The sequence below is a fragment of the Bombus huntii genome, chromosome 4 (genome assembly GCF_024542735.1).
Source record: "Bombus huntii isolate Logan2020A chromosome 4, iyBomHunt1.1, whole genome shotgun sequence".
NCBI lineage: Eukaryota > Metazoa > Arthropoda > Insecta > Hymenoptera > Apidae > Bombus > Bombus huntii.
The window spans coordinates 4,558,375-4,577,624 of record NC_066241.1 but is presented as its reverse complement, the minus strand read 5'-3'; the positions used below and the strand labels follow the sequence as shown (position 1 = coordinate 4,577,624).

Here is a 19,250-nt window from a genome sequence, read left to right as displayed (position 1 = left end):
AGAAGATCGAGGTTGATGGATAAAAAGTAAAAAGCACGCCGACGAAACTGCATCTCGCCTTCACCTAGCTGCCTAGCCAATCAGAAACGACCTTCGTTGGTTTTGCTCTTCCGTCGGTGGCACGAGTATCGATCCTTTTTCTTTCGACGAAACCAACAAAAAAGCGGGTGAAACGTTGAAAAGTTTCCCGATACCGAATTACAATCTCACAGTGCAGTCCGTCGCGGCGTGAAAATGATCCAGAAAATCTGGCGTGTCACTCAACGTTTCAAGCTGCACCGTTCCATAGTCTACGGTGAATCAGAGTTAGCCTTTCGTGAAACTATCGTTGCCCCGTAAAAGTTATCTTCGAAACCGAAATATCATCGAGTGAAGCACAGCGGGCGCTCGGTCGAAATCTAATCTCGTAACTCGTTTAGACGTTAGAAGCGAGTCCTAATCGCGGAAATCAAATATCAAAGGGTACAGAGCACGCTCTGATCAGAACAACGGAACACGTAGACGTTCTGACGCGATAATTTCCGCGATATTCAAGGTGTCCGGTAGACAACAGCGCAGGCACGTATCCCCGAAACTAATCAGGGCTCACCTTGTTTCCATACCAGATACCGTAGGAAGATCGCCTCGCTGCGAGCTACTACAAGCGTATGGAAAAGGATAGCTGGACGCCGCGAAGAACGGGACAGGATGTCTTCGAGGCGTAGCCGTTGCTTGAAAGTGTCGGCGACGACGCTGTCGATGGCGACGCTGATAACGATGTTGTCGGTGATGCTGATGATGATGCTGTAGCGGGACCTGGATCCTGTGGATCGTCGTGCTGGGTACCCTCCAGCAGAGAACATACGGGACCGCGTAATCAGGTTTCACCTGTACCACGGGCAGCAGGCGGTACTCGACTCCACGTGGATGAAACGACACCGATCGACCGTTATCCTCGCTCGATCCGTGCGCCAGGAGGCGTGCCTCTCCACGGAGGACAGCGTTGTAGTCGCGACAGCCAAGGTCACGGGGTAACATGTCACGAGGACATCCCTATCAACCAGGAACTACCGTCCCCTGGTGCGTCTCGTCATGCCGAATCGGGATACGTCTGTCTATTCTTCCAAGATCGAAGCTGTCCGATCGTTCTTCGACCGCGCAACACCCCGTGTGGCCGTGTGTTACCTTCTCAACGAGCCGCGGATTCTTTCACTCGCGATCCTAATTTCCTCGAGTCACTCCTTACATACGACTCCGCTAGTTCGAGTTCTCGTAGCCAAAAAACCAACTACACTTTGGTATCGTTCGACGATCCTACCATCGAAACCCAAACGATGTCTCGTCCGAGCAACTCTTCGAGAACACCCGATCAGGGAACAGCGTCGCAATCTCGCGAATGCAACCGGCGCTCGACCACAGCCGTCAAGAGGAACATAGAACGAAGCATGGTGGGCCGACGAGAATCGGTCGGAATCGTCGCGAGTCCAAGCGGTTCGAGAGGGCGTCGAGATGGCCGGCGACACTCCCTTCGCGGCACGACACGCCGACCTTACATCGACTTGTGCGCGAGCGGCGCGGAAGCGGGCGAGACCGAACGAACGAACCCAACGAACGAACGGACGTGGAACGAAAGCCGGGAGAGGAAGGAACGCAGCCCCCTAGGAGGATCCGCGCCACGCCGCGCCGCGCCACGAATTTCAAACGGCGCTGCGCGCGCGCACCTTGTCGCGCGCTTCGTGCCGCACGGTCGGCCGAGACTGTGTGTAAAAACAACCGAACTGGACACTGTCGTCTTCGCGTCGCACGTTCCTTCGTCACGCTCCAGATCACCGAATCGCGCGTCCAACCAACTGTCTCACGCTCGCGCGTAATTGCCTCGTTCTCTGCAATTTTTTATGAAGCAAACGTCCAGACTTCCGAATAGGAATTACGCGTAATTTCAATCGATTCGTCGTGATTCATATGGAAACGAGATATCGATTCGCGAACGCATCGAGCACGATATGCTCTGACAAGCGTATAGCCTGAATTCTCGCGTACTTTTCCAACGATCGAAAATATTCGAAAGAGCGTGTTTGACAAGTGTAATATTTTATTAAAAATCAACGAGCATATTTAGAGATACTTCGAGCAACGTTTTTCAGCGTGATATGCTGGAAAAATGTGCACGACGGAGACGTAACAGGCAAAATTTACAAATATATCGTGCGTTGTCCCTCCTTTTATTTCCGGTACATACGCGGCATTTTCTCCTTGGATACTTTCGTTTTTCAGCGCCGACAATTTCTTCTAAAATAAAATATGCCGTCGCATATTCCCGGACAATCTTCCGGCAAGAGGACCGTGAGAGACGGCATGGCACTTATCCCAGAACCTCGATCACAGACACGCATCTGGCAAACTTTTCAATATGATTCTTTATGTCGACTAAATTTCTTAAAAGTCGGACGAACCTTCCGAGCGATCAATATTATTTACTTGATTTAAAACACATTCGTAACATTTTGTTTATAGCACCCATTGTCTTTTTTTTACTGTTTTATTTAACGGTAGTTAACGCTTTTTGTAGGATTCCGCATGTAGTATGTAAGACGCGAATTAGCGTCACCCGTCCTCAATGCGTTAACAGAAATAACACTAATCAAGATCCAATTACTCGAGATTAACTTTCCAATTTATTGACAAGTTGAAACATTTCTAACAGAGAAAGTTACTCGCCCGTTAATCGTATAAAAAGTTGCTATCTCCGAGTTAGAGTCTATGTAAAGCTTCTGTTTCACAGTGACCGATACGAAGCGGTTGATATTCTTACAAGATCGGTTTTCATTCTCTGACACAGTGGTATATATTTTTATACATGAACGGTATTCCCTGGTACGGTATACTCGTATCAGGCCATCCGCTCCGTGCAAAGTTCCGGAAACCACTGACGATTCTTTGCATTCGATCGATATCCTGTACGTCGGTAGAGACCGACTACCTTTTCAATCTTCCGCCGCGATGCACGCTGGCTTTCGCGTATCCACACGCACAAACATCTTTTTTATCTTTGAAGCTTCCATTAATTAGGTTTACGACATAAGTAAAAGTCATAAGTAATAAGTAAAAGAATCATTTTCTTCCGATTTTCATTACTCTTTACTCTCTTGGCTGCCGCTACGTTAATTCTAATTTTTTCAAGAAGACGATTTTCCACGCGTTTCTCGATCGAGTGGAGAGTAGGTTTCTGGTCAATGAAATTCGTGGCAATTTTCGTTGGACGATCGTCGACACGCAATTAAGCGGTTCGATTGGCGGCAACGAGGCTGCTAATGAGTTGAAGTTGACCGAGGAATTTTTCAATCGTGCGATTCCGCGTTATCTCGATACGACGGTGCACCTGCTGGCTGTCCGGTCTGAAAATTTCATCGAAGGGTCGGAGAAAAGGGTGAACGGTCGCGTGGGTCGTTTACACCTGTCCCCCTCTTGGCCTCTTTTGCGGCCTGCTACCTGTACAGGTGCCGGCTAATACCGTCACGAATCAGTGACCATCGTGACTGGTTGGTAACGAGACGATTTACGAGCTTGTCGATGAATTGAGTCGTCGTGCCTTGACATCGTAAGACACACGACAAGTGAACGGCAGACTTTGGTAGATGAAGAGAAAAATACGAGGAAAAAATTGACGAGTGTACGCGATACGGTAAAAGGGAATTGGGTCACTATATCCAGGCTTTTGTTTGAGTTCTCGGTCTCGGAAGGAGGAGAGACAGTATAGGGGCGGTGGAAAGTCGAGCAAAGGAGAAGGGTAAGCGTCCTTAAGAGGATGTCTCGAGGCGACCTTCGTCGAAATCGATCGATCGCCTTGTTCATCAAGCATCGACAATCTCCCGGCTCGTTTATTACTGACAACAGGCTATCGCGCGATGCTTCATCGGCGCATAATCGCCCGTTACATCGGCGACTAATTGGTAACGAGAAGATCGCGTCGAATAGATAGCGCGTTCCTGATTGTCTCGACTCTAAGGTAGCTTTCCAACGCGTGAAAGAGATAGATAGATGATAGATAGATAGATAGATGAATAGATAGATAGAGGAGAGAGAGAGAGAGAGAGAGAGAGAGAGAGAGGACGCGAAAGGGATGCAGAGTACGCGGGCAATTTTCAATTACCTTCGCGGTAAAATCGCGGACCTGGCAACCGCTAATTATCGACAGCGTTTCTGCCGGTCGATAAATAAATTTCCACGCTTAGCCTCGTTAATGCGTCGTGTCTTCCTTCTTTATAGATAGGACGCGCGTTTCTCTCGATCGCTTAGAGATCCTGGATAAAACGCTATCGCCGCGAAGACGTATTAATTTCGAGTCAATCGATGATCTCCGTTCTGCAAGCTGTAATAACGTAGTTTTATACATCGGACAGCGTCGGCAGCGAAACGATGCCGATGCGATCGATCGATCGTTATCGGCCAAAGATGAAATCTAGAGCGTGAAAAAGAAAATGACGAAGACTGTGACGCAAACGGTAAGGCGATTAGACACCGATCTGTAATTATTCAACCGGTGAGAGCCACTGGTTAAATATCGATGCGTTGGATAACGCGAAGCGATAGGATCAAACAGCCGGCTTCTATGCACCGGCTAGAAGCGTACGCCAGAATTCTATGGTAACGACGGTAATGCGATAATGTTTCATGCTCGTGTATAACCCGGTGAGCACGGTATATAGTCGACGAGGTAGCTCGTGCATCGGTGGCCGTATTTTCCTCGTCGATATTCAGGTGAATCGAAAGAATCGAGACGTATCATCGGACAAAACCTCGAGATTTCTTTCTTTGTCGCAAAACGGGGTTAAAAGTACGGCTGCGTGTAATTATATTACCGCGGTGAATGATAGCGTAAAGGCTGTCATCGTGTAGCAGGCGGTGTTCGGTGTCACGGGTCCTTCACCCTCGACGACGATCAACCTCGTGCGTAGAATAATGGCATCCCTCGTTCTACCCTCTCTCTGCGAAGCAATTCTTTTTATTCGTTCATCGACAAATTACAGAGAATACAATCTCCAATACCGACATCCTTCAAATTCAGATTTAGACGGAGACGGTGAGCAAGATCGGGGGAAAGGAAAAGGAAGGGAAACGATCGTGGTACAGCTGCTACGGTCGAACGATCGTTCGTGCAAAGTCGAGGCGTGCAGCAACGCGCGAACGCGAACAACAAAGAACGGGGTGCAGAGATCTGCATGCCCAACGCCGCGCCGCGCCGATACGTGATATCCTTACGAACAGGCTTCTGTTCTTGTCCGACACTGGAAAGCATGCATCCGGACGTGGTAAAACCCGCGAACAAGCAGGCATACACGCGGCCCAACGAATACGAAAGCACGCGCGTCGTCGACAATTTCGACGAATCTCGCGTCCACCCGTACATCTTAAACTCCTCGAGTCGCCGCTCCATGGATTCGTTTTGTCGTGAGACGCGGCAGGTGTTCTAATTCTTGGCTAGTTGCACCGTCTGCCGGTAGCGAGATCCGCTATCGAGTGAAACACGCGCCCTCCCGTGTCAGGGCTGAACCCATTAGAACACACCTTCGTATACATCCTGGAAAATTCTTTACCTTGTAGGTTTACGGCGCAAATATCGCTGCCTTGTGTATTCGTCAACGCTATCGTTGCGACCGTTAAAACGATCTACGATTCGAACACAAATACGACGACGAGACACGGATACCATCGAACGATATAGTTGGAAAAGAGAAGAGAAAAAAAGAAACGAGACAGCGTAGAAAGTTTGGAATCGAGGGTGCGTTCGACGCCGGCCCTGGGCGTCGCACACACCACCGCCTCTCTGTCCCCGTTCTCCTTCGCCCAAGGGCGGCTAGGTTCGTCGAAACTACCCTCGCGCGACCATTGGTGCCCAGGCTCGCATGCGCGCCGCTCCAAACCGCTCCTATCGATCCGCCGACGCGTTTCCTCCAAAGCCTCGCCCCGCGCCACTCCTTGCCGTCTTTCTCTCACCATCACCCTTTCTCGCGCTCCTTTTTTCCTCGTCACACCTCATCCCCTTTCCGCAAGGACACTCGCACGCAAGATCCAGCAAGATACGAAGCCGGATCTCCGCGGCTGCTGTTCCTCGTTGTCCATCGTCGTTGCCGCGCCATCGCCACCGGCTCTCTTTTTATACCACCATACACCTTTTCGCTTATTGTTTTTAACTGCACGGCTGAATCGCTTTTAGAACTCGAGAAGGATGTTTCTAGGCTCGTGTAGAAGTTACTCGAGTATTCCCTGTCCGGAAATCTGATACACGAGGGAAGATTTCCGAAGAGAAACACACGAGTCTCGTCGGTTCTCTCGTTGGTGGTTGTCGATGCTCGAAGAGATATTGGTTGTCGAAGTATTTTCGATTCATCGGGGACTACGACGGTCGCCCACGCGCTTCGACGTGGTTTCTAATAATCAAGAAGTTATCCGCGAAGACGTGGTAAAATGTCAACGAGAAGTAGACGGGTAGGCAGAATCGATTGCAGGAAATATCGTTTCTCGTTACACGGAGCACGATCGGGACACCGTGTTTCGTAACGAACATTTTGCGTGGACGATTATTCGTCTCGAGCAATTCCACGACGTCTCCTCGGATCAACGTTTAACGATCGATCGATCATTTTATGGTGCTGCAGGAGAAACGCGAAACACCACTGGTGGAAGAAGAAAATTGGCCGTAATTACGGCTGCAATATCGATATCACCGGACGTCGAACAAAGGGGGTGGTTGCGAGACAAAGAAAAGAACGCGAAAGAAATCGCGTTTCTCCTTTGAATCTCGCGAGGTACTCGAGCTTTTTCAAGTCCATCCAAGGCGTTCTCCTCTCTTTCGCTTAAACTGTCCGTCATTAAAGACAAATGAAATCACAATTTCCTCGGGGAGTCTTTCACCCTTTCCGCCGCGATGGCCGAACTCTTCTGTAATTATTTCTGCTCCGCGAAGATCTAATTTCCACGGGCGGTAATATCGATTAAAGTCGAGCTCGCGCGAGTACCCGCCGAGTAAACCAACTTGCAGGAAAGAAAATCCTGGCAGCTCTGTTTCTCTCCATCCCGATGTCTTCCCGTCTTTCTAACGTGCCCCAGTGTTTTTCCTCGAATATTTCGAAAGCTCAAGATGGAAGCGCGAACGAGGATCTCGAGACCACCTCTGCTTCGAGGATATTCCCCTTCCTCTCTGCTAATTTTCGTTCGTCTTTTCGCATGCAAATTGCGGTTGAAACATCACCGACAGCCGCCGCTAATTTCGGATGCCGTTCGACGAAAGATTTATGAAAAGAGGCTGAACCGACGCATACTTGAGATATACTCGCGATACGATTCTCTCGCGCTTGTTCCTTTTCGTTTCGAGAATTCCCTTTACTCCAAACTTGCCTAACACGTATCTGCGCGAAGTAGTTGGGAGGAAAGTTGCGCGACCTACTAACCTTTCGATGCCTCGATCTCCTAAACCTATACTTCAACTTTGATACTCGACAAAATGTAAAGTCCATCGTCGAAACTCTTTACCATTATGACAAGGAGAGGAAACGAGCTTACAGAGACTGTTAAACGAAAAAAAAAAAAAAGAAAAAAAGAGAAACTTTCATCGATGCAAAGAACCTTCGTTCGAAGTTTTGCCACGGGTCAGGGTTAAACAGGCGTAAATCGCGTAACGATTTCAACCAGAAAAACGTAATACCGACGAGAGAGACCCGCGGTCTCGCTTGCTGCGTTACGATACGGATATTCGGAGAAGGTTCGAGTGGAAGTCAGAGAATCAAAGGGCTCGTCCTCTGGTCGAGAGGTAAGAAATGGTTTTTTCCATCTGCAGAGAAGGGAGAAAAGCAAGAAGAGAAAGCCGAAGAATATACACGAGAGAACGAAGGAGGACAAGTCCGGGTAACGCGGTGGATTGAATATTTAAGAGGCACTCCATTCGCGCGGAAAATCGAACGCTGTTCCTCCATTAAGGGGGCAAGCTATACCAGAAGAAAAATAACGAGACCGAGAAAGGAATTCGTGCGGGGTTTCCGCTATTTTCTCCTTTTCTGTCCCGCGTATTCACCCTCTTGTATTTCGAATCGTTCGGTCGGCGATAAGGACAAACAATTTTTGCTCGCCCATTCCTGTCCGCCAAAAATAGAAACAACGAGTCGTCGTGTTTTCCCTTTTTTTTTTTTCATTCGTAAAACTCACGATGTTTGGCGAAACGGAATCAAAAAGCAAAAAGAATCGATATACCGGGCGACGCAAGTTATAAACAGACGGGAAAACGGAATATCTAACGAGAGGAATAACGATACATCGGGAACGGCAAGTTATGACGGAATTAATTCGATTTGCTGGCAGAAAATGTCGGTGTACGTTTGACGGAGGTTTCGAACTGCTACGTCGAGCCGAGCCGTCACTGTATGCGCTCGTTCTTGCTCGAGAAGTTGTTCGAAAGAGGGAAACTCCGTGGAACAGGGTTACGAAAATATTGATTCAACGTATGGCACGGGAAAGGATTTAGGGAAAATACATATTGTACCAAGAGGTTGAATCGGCATACACCTTCCTGCAGGATCATGGGATAAAACAATAAACCTGGATGCGTCGTTAACACGAGCAACTTTGTTTAAATCCTGGTTAACCTACTAACTTTTTAGCAACTTCAACGTCGCTGAATCGATGTTCGTTGACCCAGAAGTTCGTACAACGTAGGCATCGCCCTGTACAACGCGCATTTATGACGATTAATCATTCTAAAATCGTGTAACAATCTCGAAATCCGGTTGAACCGGTTAGAGGCATGACGGTGCAAACGTCGGACGAGGCCTTCCTCGGCCGAAAATAAGCCACGGGGATGAAAAGGTGGTGGGCGAGACGTTGCACAAAGCGTTGACTAGGGTGAGGAGAGTAGCTCGACGCAAAGTAGCTCAGTCTCTCTCGTAATCTGGCGGCTGCCTCGATATTCTCCCTTCTCTCTATCCGCCCTCCGCGTCCAACCATTGTTTCCACGTTCGCTCTTCCTTTTTCCTTTGCCTTTGCCCTCTTTTTCTTTTTCTCTACACTTCCTCGCCCTCCGGACAAGAACCGCGTCATTTTTCAAAGTGACGGATGGTCGGAACCGCGTACTTCGCGATGGGCGAGTCCGACTACTCGCGATAACACCCTTTGAAATTCTATCCGGAGCGCAAGAATAATTATCTTTAAAACCTTCGAAACAATCCGATCGACTCGAACTTTCATCAGTCTCCTAATTCCATCGGAAAAGTAGCAACACGACTGATATTCCCGTATTTTTCGAGCTGTGAAGTTCACGTGACTTCCGAACGTCTTCGATCGTGGCAAAGAGATTCGAAGTGTACGATGATATCAAGCATGTTTATCGAAGGTGGCGCTAGCTTTTAACCATTCTCTGTCCGATATGGAAAAAAAAAAAAAAAAGAAAACACTAGCGACACGCAGGCTTAAAGACTGCACGAGGGAAACATGGAAACCGAGAAGAGACTTTTGGTAGAACTCAGCCCACGAAATTCGAAACGATCAACCCTCAGTCATCTCGTTGGTGAGTGGTTTCTACCTAACGAGGAAGAGCGATCCCTCTTGCGCTGGTTTCTACGCGCGATGACTCGTCGCATTCTCCTATCAGCTGAATAAATAGGGGCGTCTAAAACGTTCCGAACAACGCGCTTCTTCCGCGTTGTCCTTGCTTTATCCACTCTCGTCCCGATCGATGCGCGACGAGGGTGCACACGCAAAAACCCGAGCGATTCCGCTCATTAATACAAATGGCGGATCGTCGAAGGAAGCGAAACGGAAGGACAGGGTGGATCGCCGGAAAGAGAACTGAGAATGCCACGGAGAAGAGAGGAGAGAAAGTTGACGAGGGCGAGCGACGTAGCATTCGCAACGAACGCAACCGTGGCTGCGTTCTTCAGCCATCGATCGCGCGTATCGCACGCTACTCACGTGCGACGAGCGAAACACGCACGCGTAAAAATCGACCAGCAACCCGATGCTTTTCTCTGTTTCGCTGTTCGAACGACGAGGGAGCGAACGCCGCGCAGTTCGTTAAGTATCGCGCACTTTGATCCGCGCGTTTTTTTCGTTATTACCGCTGCAAGGGTCGCTAATTCGCGACCCTACCGAACCTGGCAATATCCTTAATTGGCTGGCGAGGTCTTTTCAGCATCGCGGCATTTTTTATTTTTCCTCTTCAAAGTCCTTCGACCGTGTTTCTCGTGGATCGACGAAAAATAACACGAAAGAAAGTAGCTGAACGCGAAGAGAAACTTGCTGGAAATATAGAAAGTATGGTGCGAAGTGCGACAGTTTATAGTTGGAAGTAGCGCGGTCGTAGTAGCTTCTGTTATGGAATATTCCTACGATAAAATCGAAACAGTTATTTCTGGTTTTTCTGTTTACCTGGAGCAAACACGTACGAATAAGACGGCGATTCCCGCAGAAGTCGAAGGATAATCTTTCCAGACATCGACCCCGCGATCTGCCGTTCCGCTCGCGAAACCGTTAGATCCTCCGTTTGGTCGTGCGGTGACGTGTCACGCGCTGCGGCGGAAGATAATTCCGACAGCATCTTCGATAATGGTCTTTTCTCGTTGCACCGTGTCACAGGTGATCAACGGTGCGACCGTGCGAGATGGCCGGTCGATTCTTTAGAATCGACGAAAGTCGACCGCGGAAGACCGACTCTGCACCGATGGGAAAAGACACGCGGGCAAGCGTCGAGGAAAAACGCGACGCTGGAGAAAATTAATTCCGACAACGATTCCCGCGAGCTGCGACGGAAAAAAACTTCTTTTTGAATTTCTTAGTCCGACAGTGACTTCCAACTTTATCGTTCTCGCGGGTCCAGTTAATCGACGCTTGGCGACCGAAGCCAGTTTCTCTTTCCGTTCGATCGGACTAATTAAATGGAACGTAATAAAGCGGAGAGAGAGAGAGAGAGAGAGAAAAGAGTATCTGCTTCGAAGCGGACACTTTGACGAAGTTACTACCGGAACGGAGGAAGAAAGCTAAGAGGACGACGCTCTGAGCGAGATCTAGCGAGGAACGAGCAAGATTGAAATTAGATCGGAGCTCGGCGCGCACACGGTTTCTCTTTTAGCTCGTTTCGCCTCCGAGGCTCGTCTTAATCGACGTGTTCCGAGGGGGAAGGCGACTTTTCGCCGCGAACGCCGCGCCCGCCAGCGCCTCGAATAAGCTAATCCGGCGTAATGAGGTAAGAATAAGAAGGCGGTGGTGGCAGGGTTACCGGAAGAAGCGAGAAGACTCGGATAAAAGCACCTCCCTTATCTATCGCGAGCGAGAGAACAAGATGAGGGGAGATAGGTAGGTCGCTTCGAGGAAACTTTCCAAGAGATTTCTTATCAAAATGTAAATCCACCGACCAACCTCTCTGATTTTCTCCTATCTTCTCTTCTGCCGCTTCGGTCTCTGTTCCCTCTTCCTTCCGCGACTAGAAAAGCAAGAAAAGAAGCTTCTTCCTTGCCCCGTAGTTCGCGTTTCTTCCACTTCTGTTTTCCAAAGAGTCATCCTTGTTCTTCGACGGATTCGCATCGAGACAAATGGAATCGTAACTTTTAATAAAACGATTCGTCGGAATTTCCAGCATAGGAATCGGCCAATATTTTTACGATCGAACGATTGGAAGCCGGTATTTGGACGATGGCTACGCGATCGAGCTTCAACGTTGGCGAAACGATTCAAAAGCGAATGGAACGGTGTAAACGCGCGGGGTTCGTTGTATGCAAAAGAGCGGACGGTTGAAAGGCTAATATAAATCGCGGCGACGAGGTATCGACGGGCATGCGAACTAATGACCATTTACAATTTTACAACGTGCCATTTACAATTTAGATGAAGATCCATTGTCTGCACAACCCTTCTTCCGCCGGTTATGAAAAAGCCAAAGCACCCTCGGCAAAAACCACCCTCCACTGGCATGGTGAGCTTCTCTTTCTCTTTTTCTCTCTGTTTCCCTCTGTTCGTCCCCTGCCGTCTATCTCCGCCGCTTTCCACCCCAACCCGTCAGCTGTGATACTTTCATTTCGTGCATTCAGCAATTTCGCGCGAGCCCGTCCAATCTAGCCGGCCTAAGGCCTAGTTTCCGGGGATGTTCGCCGCTACAATCCGTTTCAAAAGTTCTACGTTCGTTTATTTCTGTCCGAGTACGCGGATACTATTCTCGGATAGATCCTCGGACATTTTTATAGCGCGATTATCGTATATTTCATTCTTTTTTCATTATTCAGATATGTATAATTTTGTATACTAGACTAGATTGGCCGCGTAGTAGCGACACACGTATGCGAATATGAGCGTGTGGAAGCACGTGTGCGCACGGCGTTTCGAAAAACAGACGAATGTAACTGTTCCATTGGCAGTGTGATACGGAAGATGGTGAGACAAAGAAAGTGTCGATGAAGATCCTGGAAATCTAAGACTATTTTCATATGAATTCTGAGTGTAACCTTAGCGTTCCTTTACTTTTATTTCGACAATTTAGATCCACAATTCTCAACATTTATAGCATCGAATTTGCTAAATTATACATTCAATTTATCATACCTAGACTCGATTAATCAACACTTTCACTGCCACGCGGAGATCACATGTTTCGCTCAGTACGGCACGGGAGTATTTTAACCCTTAGAGTGCTATGGACGCATATATGCGTCTGACGAAAGCTATCGGTGTGGACTAAGGACACATATATGCGTTTTCTCTAACTATCCGGCATGGACTAAGGACGCATACATGCGTTTGTCAATTTTTCCGAACACCTACGCAGAAGTAATGCCATTACGTTTGTGCGAGATAAATATAAATGCATTGCTTACATATAATGCATATATTTTATATCAAAAATCTACCGCTTCGAAAGAAAAATTTAGCGAATTTCATTTAGCGTCGATAAGAGACATTTTACGAGGATATTTCCAACGTAGAAGCATGGTAGGAGGAGGAAAGGGAAAGTCCGAGGATTTGCCATTTTATTTAATCGATAGGCATTTTTCGTCAAAATGCCCTAACCGTGCCGGCACAACGCGATTATCGAGAAGAACATGCGTCGTTCGTGTGAAAAATAAGAGAAGGAGCGACACGCGATACGAATGCAGAAAATGCGATGTCGGATTACGTATCGATAATTGTTTTCAAATTTTTCACGCGCAACTGAATTATTAACTTGTCCTATATTTACTAAATTTAGTTTTCTAGTTTATCGTTTTCTAGTCTATTACCCAAATTCTAGTTTATTGTAAATTTCAACTTTTATGACAAATAATTAATACTAAAAAATAACGCTTTCGAATCGTTTAATCTCGTGCAAAGGAATTACTATAACTTATTACGATTTGCGCTTTGAATAGTCGATCGACAGAGTTCAGTCTAGCGAAAAAGTACTTCGTCCACAGGGCATAGGCCGCGAGTATTCGGCACTCTAAGGGTTAATTATTCGAAGCATATAATGGCAAAATAATAATGAATCGATGATGTAAGACGACATTCTTCTTCAATGGACCGTTTATCTTATTGGTTGTCACGGGTGACCGCCGTGGCGTCTTGGTAACAGTCGATAACGACATATTGTAACAAGGCTTCGTTTATTTCAACAAACCATTCGCGTTTGTTATTTCGTCGCAAGCAAAACGTCTAGAATATATCGTTGAAACGTGTAGAAGATATTAGTAAACGGTATTTGCTCGTTCCATATATGACAATAAGGTATGTTCATACTTCTAACTTCAATTATATGATCATAAAGCAGCATTTGCGATTATTTTCCAAGGTGTGTTTATAATAATATTCGTAGATTCCCCCTCAAAGATTTGGATGCAAACACAGTGCACCGTTAGATGCAAGATTTCTTCTCATTTCTTTTATCGATGTTCTAATAAAAATGTTTAATCGTTCAACGGGACACTTTTTGTTTCAAAGTATCTTCTATTTGTCGGTTATATTCAAAATGCCCTAACTGTCAATTTTCATACAATTTTTTACACCTGTAAAAAGTTCAAACGATCATCAATGACCACCGTGGCGTCACAGGAGAAACCGTGGCCGGTCATCATATGCGACCAACGTGGCAGTCAAAATGTTAATACGTAAATGAAGCAGCAAATACAACAGATACAATTACATACGATACAAGGATGGTAATTACTGCAAATTCATCGTTACGTAGACCATTCAAATCTGGTAAAAATTTACTATTCTTCGTATAGAAACTCTACCGTAGGTGTATGAAATCTGGCATCCACGATGATCGACCGGTTAATTAAAAAAGAACGTGGGAGTTATTCCCGACGTGCTGTCGATACATGCTACATGCGACGTGGATAACCGACGTCCCGCAGGATATCCCTTTTCTACGATTTGCTCCGACCGACACGTTCGCCGACGAGCTTCGATCGGTATCCGCTGAAATCTAAGATTCCGGACACGCGTGGTTGGAATACCCTAGCGCCTAAAACCGAGCGGCCATCGTCGGATCGACGTGGAATACCGCGTTTTCCACTCGTCGAGCCAGTTATCAGGTCGTAAATGGAAGTGCGATCGATTCTATCATCGAGCCAAGATTCGAATTCAAATCGAGTCTCGGATATCTTTCCCGAAACCTTAAGCTTTCTCGTTGAAAATTTCGTGAACCGCATTTTCCAGCAAAACGAAAACTCTCTGAACTTTGTTGGAACGCGAACGACGAACCTACTGTTAAATGGTCGATGCGTCGAAACGTTTGCCGACGAAAAGATCGTTGGCGGTGACGAGCGATCGAAGCCGAGCGTCGACGCGCCACGCGTTATCTCGTGCGTAGCGTTACAATTAATAATGCATGCGATACACAGCGGTCGACCGGCTGCGTACGAAGAGACAGGCAAGCGGTAAATTTGTACCTGTGCCGATCGTCGAAGAAGGTGATTCATCGCCAACTTGCCGTGGATGATGAATGAAAATGTGCATGCACTTAAGCGAAATATACGCAGCACGTATGTTCATTCGGACGCATGGTGAACGAACTCCGCAAGAGGTTATCAAAAGAATCGATACTTTGTCGAGCTTCGTCCAGCATTGTTTCATTGATATGTTGTACGCGATTAACTTTTATTATTTCGTTTACGTTCTAATAATTATTACGAAGGTTTCTTTCGTTTTATAAGGAAAGAATGCATGCACAACATTTTCCTCGTTTTATATTATTGAGGTGGATAGGTCGTGATGATAGTGCTACTGTCGGTGTATAGGTGTCGCTGAGATACTGCCGCTTTTCTTCTCATTTAGATGCAGTGGAAGAAAAATCGGACTACGGGTGCCGGGATTTGAACCCGGGTCCCGAACCTTCGTAACCAAAGACGCTAAAACCCCTGCTCTGCCGTCGTCCGGTCGTAGTTGGCTGTCGAATGCCGCTACAGAGTACCTCCTTATCAGTGATAACGTTTCTTCCTCGAGTTGTGCATATGGTCGTACGACTTTCGCTCGTCGTTTTCGCGCGCGGTTGCGAGAGTTTGTCATCTGCGGATTTGTCGTTTCGACGCGGGACAAAGCGTCGGCCGTTTGTTGTCAAACTCGTGCAGAGACGTTGCGCGAAATGTTCGATGTGGCGGTGAGCGTTTGGTGGACTACGGACTTTCCTATCGCTTCTGGGGTCCGCCACGATTACGTCAAAATTGGCAGTGCAACGCAGGCTAAGTTGACTGACCGACCCATCCCCTCTCCCTTTAGGAGAAGAGGCCGCTACATAGTGACACTCACGTGTCCACACTCTCAGGAAAAAATCGGACTACCGATGCCGGGATTTGAACCCGGGTCCCGAACCTTCGTAACCAAAGGCGCTAGCCACTGTTTTGTTTATTTAGCCCAAGATACAGTTTTAGATACATATTCACAATAAACGATGAATTTTTGTAATGATATGTTAGGCAAAGGTACGGATACGCGGCGGTACGACGTAGCCGTGCTGTATTATGTGTCGGCGCTTTACATTTTTCGTATATAATACAATTTTTGGATTTAAGCCGCTGGGAAGCGGAGCCATTTTATGAATTTTTTTTATTTTTTTCTGTCCTGAAAACTTGGTCGCAAAACAGGACGCTTCGGTAGTCTGCTTTTTGGGTGCTGTGTAAGCGCTAGCCACTGCTCTGCCGTCGTCCGGTCGTAGTTGGCTGTCGAGTGCCGCTACGTTATTTTATCGAATTACGTGCGATCCATGTTGTTCCATCAAACTAAAGATCAAGACGTTCGACAGATTAGGTTTCGCGTTTGTACAAAGATGCGTCGTTGTAAAAGACGTGTCCGTAAAAGAAAGACGCTTTCCGGACAACCTGATGTTACGCACGCGTCTGATCGTAGTCTTCTTCTCCTTCGGGGAAAGCAGTGGTTTCGGAGCGTCTGACAAACCGAAGGACACGGTACCGTAGAAAACGAGTCAAATGAAATTCAAATTGATCAACCGACAACGCATTAACGGATAACCATAACGCGTATTCCGTCAGCTTAATCAGCTAATTGAAACTAGGAATAACGGTGACAAGCCGATCTGCTGGCGTTCGAATGACCGCGATACATGAAAAATTCAATCACGAGACGCATTTGCTAATGATTCTGGTGCGCTGCACACCCGTCGCATTCTCGTTTTTTCAATTAGCTGATTGAAACGTAACGCGTAAACGCGGGCTCAAGTAACCAGCGAACGTTCCCTGAAAAATTCATCAAAACCGACCGTTCTATCTCCCCGCGTTCCCTTCCAATTCCCGTCTCTTCTTCTACCGTATATCCAACGCGTTCTTTAACCTATCTCGTCCAATCGAAACCGATACGGCATCGAAGAAGAACGCGAGGTTGTTGCCTGCGACCAAATTTGCAGAAACGCGACGTCTAGCGAATTACCGCGACGTACCACGGCCGATTTTCCATAGTTTCGGCGGAAAGATAATTGCGCGTACGCGGTCCCTCGAGTGTACGAGTTCGCGTGACGCGCGTGGATTCGTCTGGAAACGACGATTACGGCCAGAATGCCTGTTACCAGCGCGGATAACTCTGGGCCACTCGCGTGCCACGTTCGAAGGGAGGCCAGCTTTCGCGAAAAAAATGCAAATCGTCCGTGTAACTCGCGGCGAACGTTATCGTGCGATTCTTTTTTCCCTCGAAACTTACACAGTCTTCTTTCTTGTACGACAGAAAGTTGTTCGAGTTTCTTTCGCTCGCAGGGGAAAGAAGTTTGGACGTTGCGTGGCGGATATTAAATACGACGGTGCATGTTCGACGGCAGGGAAATACGATTGGCGGGCCTCCAAATCGTCCGATCGTTTCGTGGGTGCTGGTTTTTTGGAATCGCGCCCACGCGCTCGCGATGGCCGTACTAAAAATTGAGGGAGTCGAAGAGGGCGATTAAAGCGAAAAGAGGACGACGATGCGTTTCGTACTTGGCGAAAAGAGACGATAGCTAGGAAAAGTGGTCGGAAAGAGTGGAAACGAGGAGAAAGATGGGCAAAACGACGAAGAGACGAGGAACTATGAGATGAAAACGAAAGGAAGACCGAGAGACCGGAGCTTTGTTCCACGAAGGAGCCACGTTTGCGAGCGGTGGTCTGCGAAAACGAGAAGCAGAAGGGAGAGGAGGCCCCGACGAAAGGATACATCCAGCCTTGGAGCGAAAAAACGTAACGGTCATTCGCCCGCAAGGTGAAGAAAAGTTGGCCGTAGCCAGCCACTGACCGGAGCCAAGGAGACGCTCCGAGCGATCGCCGATTCCTGTCCGCTCGGACGAGCCTCTCGAGACCGGTCTTCTTCTCTCTCTCGTATCCCCTGTCCTCCATCCTTCCCTCTCTCTTTCTCGACCTCTTCGTTTTTCTTTTCTACTCTTTACGTTCCGCTGCCCCCTCCTGACGGACCGGTCCCGGAAAATTACCGAGAACGATCTTTCGAACGGAAATTTCTCGGTTTACGTTAACGTTTACGTTAACAGTTTATCCTACGCAGCATCGTGTCAGTTTGTTGCAACAATCTGTGTTTCCTAGATTGCATCGATCTTTAACTAATAATTGCGCTATCTATAACCTGGACGAGAGGGTCGTTGTTATCGCTAGTTTTTAAAGTTAGTTAAACGATGCTTTAACTTGCGCAAAGGTTATAAACGAGTGGCAAATAGACGGTACAAAAGAAACGCTCTGACCGAACGTGTTATTGGAATCGAAGAAGTCGATCAAAGTTACTCGTAACGAAAACGCGAACGTTCGTGAGTGTCGTTGTGGCTTTAGAATACGTATGTTGTACACGCCGGTACAAAGGACGTACAGTATGTACGTCGTTTCTTCTCGTACTCGCTCTATACATTGGATATTATACCGGAGTACCCTCGGTACCCGTATTTTCCCTTTGATAGCTCTACTCGGCAACCTCGGCAACACCTTCCACGAGTTTACGATCCACGCACCAGCTCCATATACCTCAACCGAGAATTTTCCATGTCACTCGTTCGCTAACTAACCGATTGACCGGTCCTACCCCAACAAATACGGCAGAACGAATCGAGTACCAGTCGATGTACGAAGCAAGAGAACACAGAAAGAAAGGAAAGACCGAGCGTATCGTTCGATCTCTCGATGCATCGATTCGCGAAATCCAACACCGCGCGGCTCCACGCGCTGTCAGTAGCGTCTCAGAGAAATAAATCTCGCGATTTGTGGACACACCGCAACGATCTCTCTGGTCGAATCGAGACTGGATTTAAAGGAAAGGAGCCCCGCAACGGCTTGGTGGAGGCGCGGCGTTTCGATTTATCGGCACGCGAAACCGTGCTCGCTTTCTTTCGCGTAGTTACGCGATCGACGACATTTGTTCGCGTCATTGGTTTCGTTGTAGCCGGTTATCGAGTCTTAATATTCCGTGGCCGCGATCGTTTATCAGTCGCGGTAAGACGACGTTCCCACGCAGATTCCACCGATCTGGCGCTCTAATCCTTTGAGATCCAATTTTAAAGGGCGACAACGGTAATGCAACGATTCTACCGCAGATTTTTTTCCATTTCTAGGGATAATCACGTAAAATTGCAGAGAAAACGCGTAATATACAGAAAAATATAATACTCGTTCTATTACTAGGTCGTCCGGAAAGTGTCTTTCTTTCGCAAACGCGTTTTTTACAACAATGCACCTTCGTACAAACGTGAAACCAGGTCTGTGAAATGTCGCGGTGTTTATCTCGTTTAGAACAAAACGAATCGTACGTGATTCGACAAAATAATATAAAACAAAGAAACGTTGTGC

At 47.4% G+C, this 19,250-nt stretch overlaps 1 protein-coding gene across 2 annotated transcripts in view; it reads right to left on the bottom strand.

Annotated features, from left to right (window-relative positions):
- The window catches only part of LOC126865029 (protein gustavus), a 157,746-nt gene that overhangs the window by 102,258 nt on the left and 36,238 nt on the right, over positions 1–19,250 (bottom strand). The window contains exon 1 of one of the 2 annotated variants that reach the window (XM_050617063.1): positions 590–1,605. The exons of the other annotated variant lie outside the window; for it this stretch is intronic. Within the exon in view, the coding sequence (XP_050473020.1) occupies positions 590–1,017 (428 nt within the window). The 5' untranslated portion in view covers positions 1,018–1,605. Of the gene's footprint in view, positions 1–589; positions 1,606–19,250 lie in introns of those variants that run through there. 2 annotated transcript variants of the gene reach the window in all.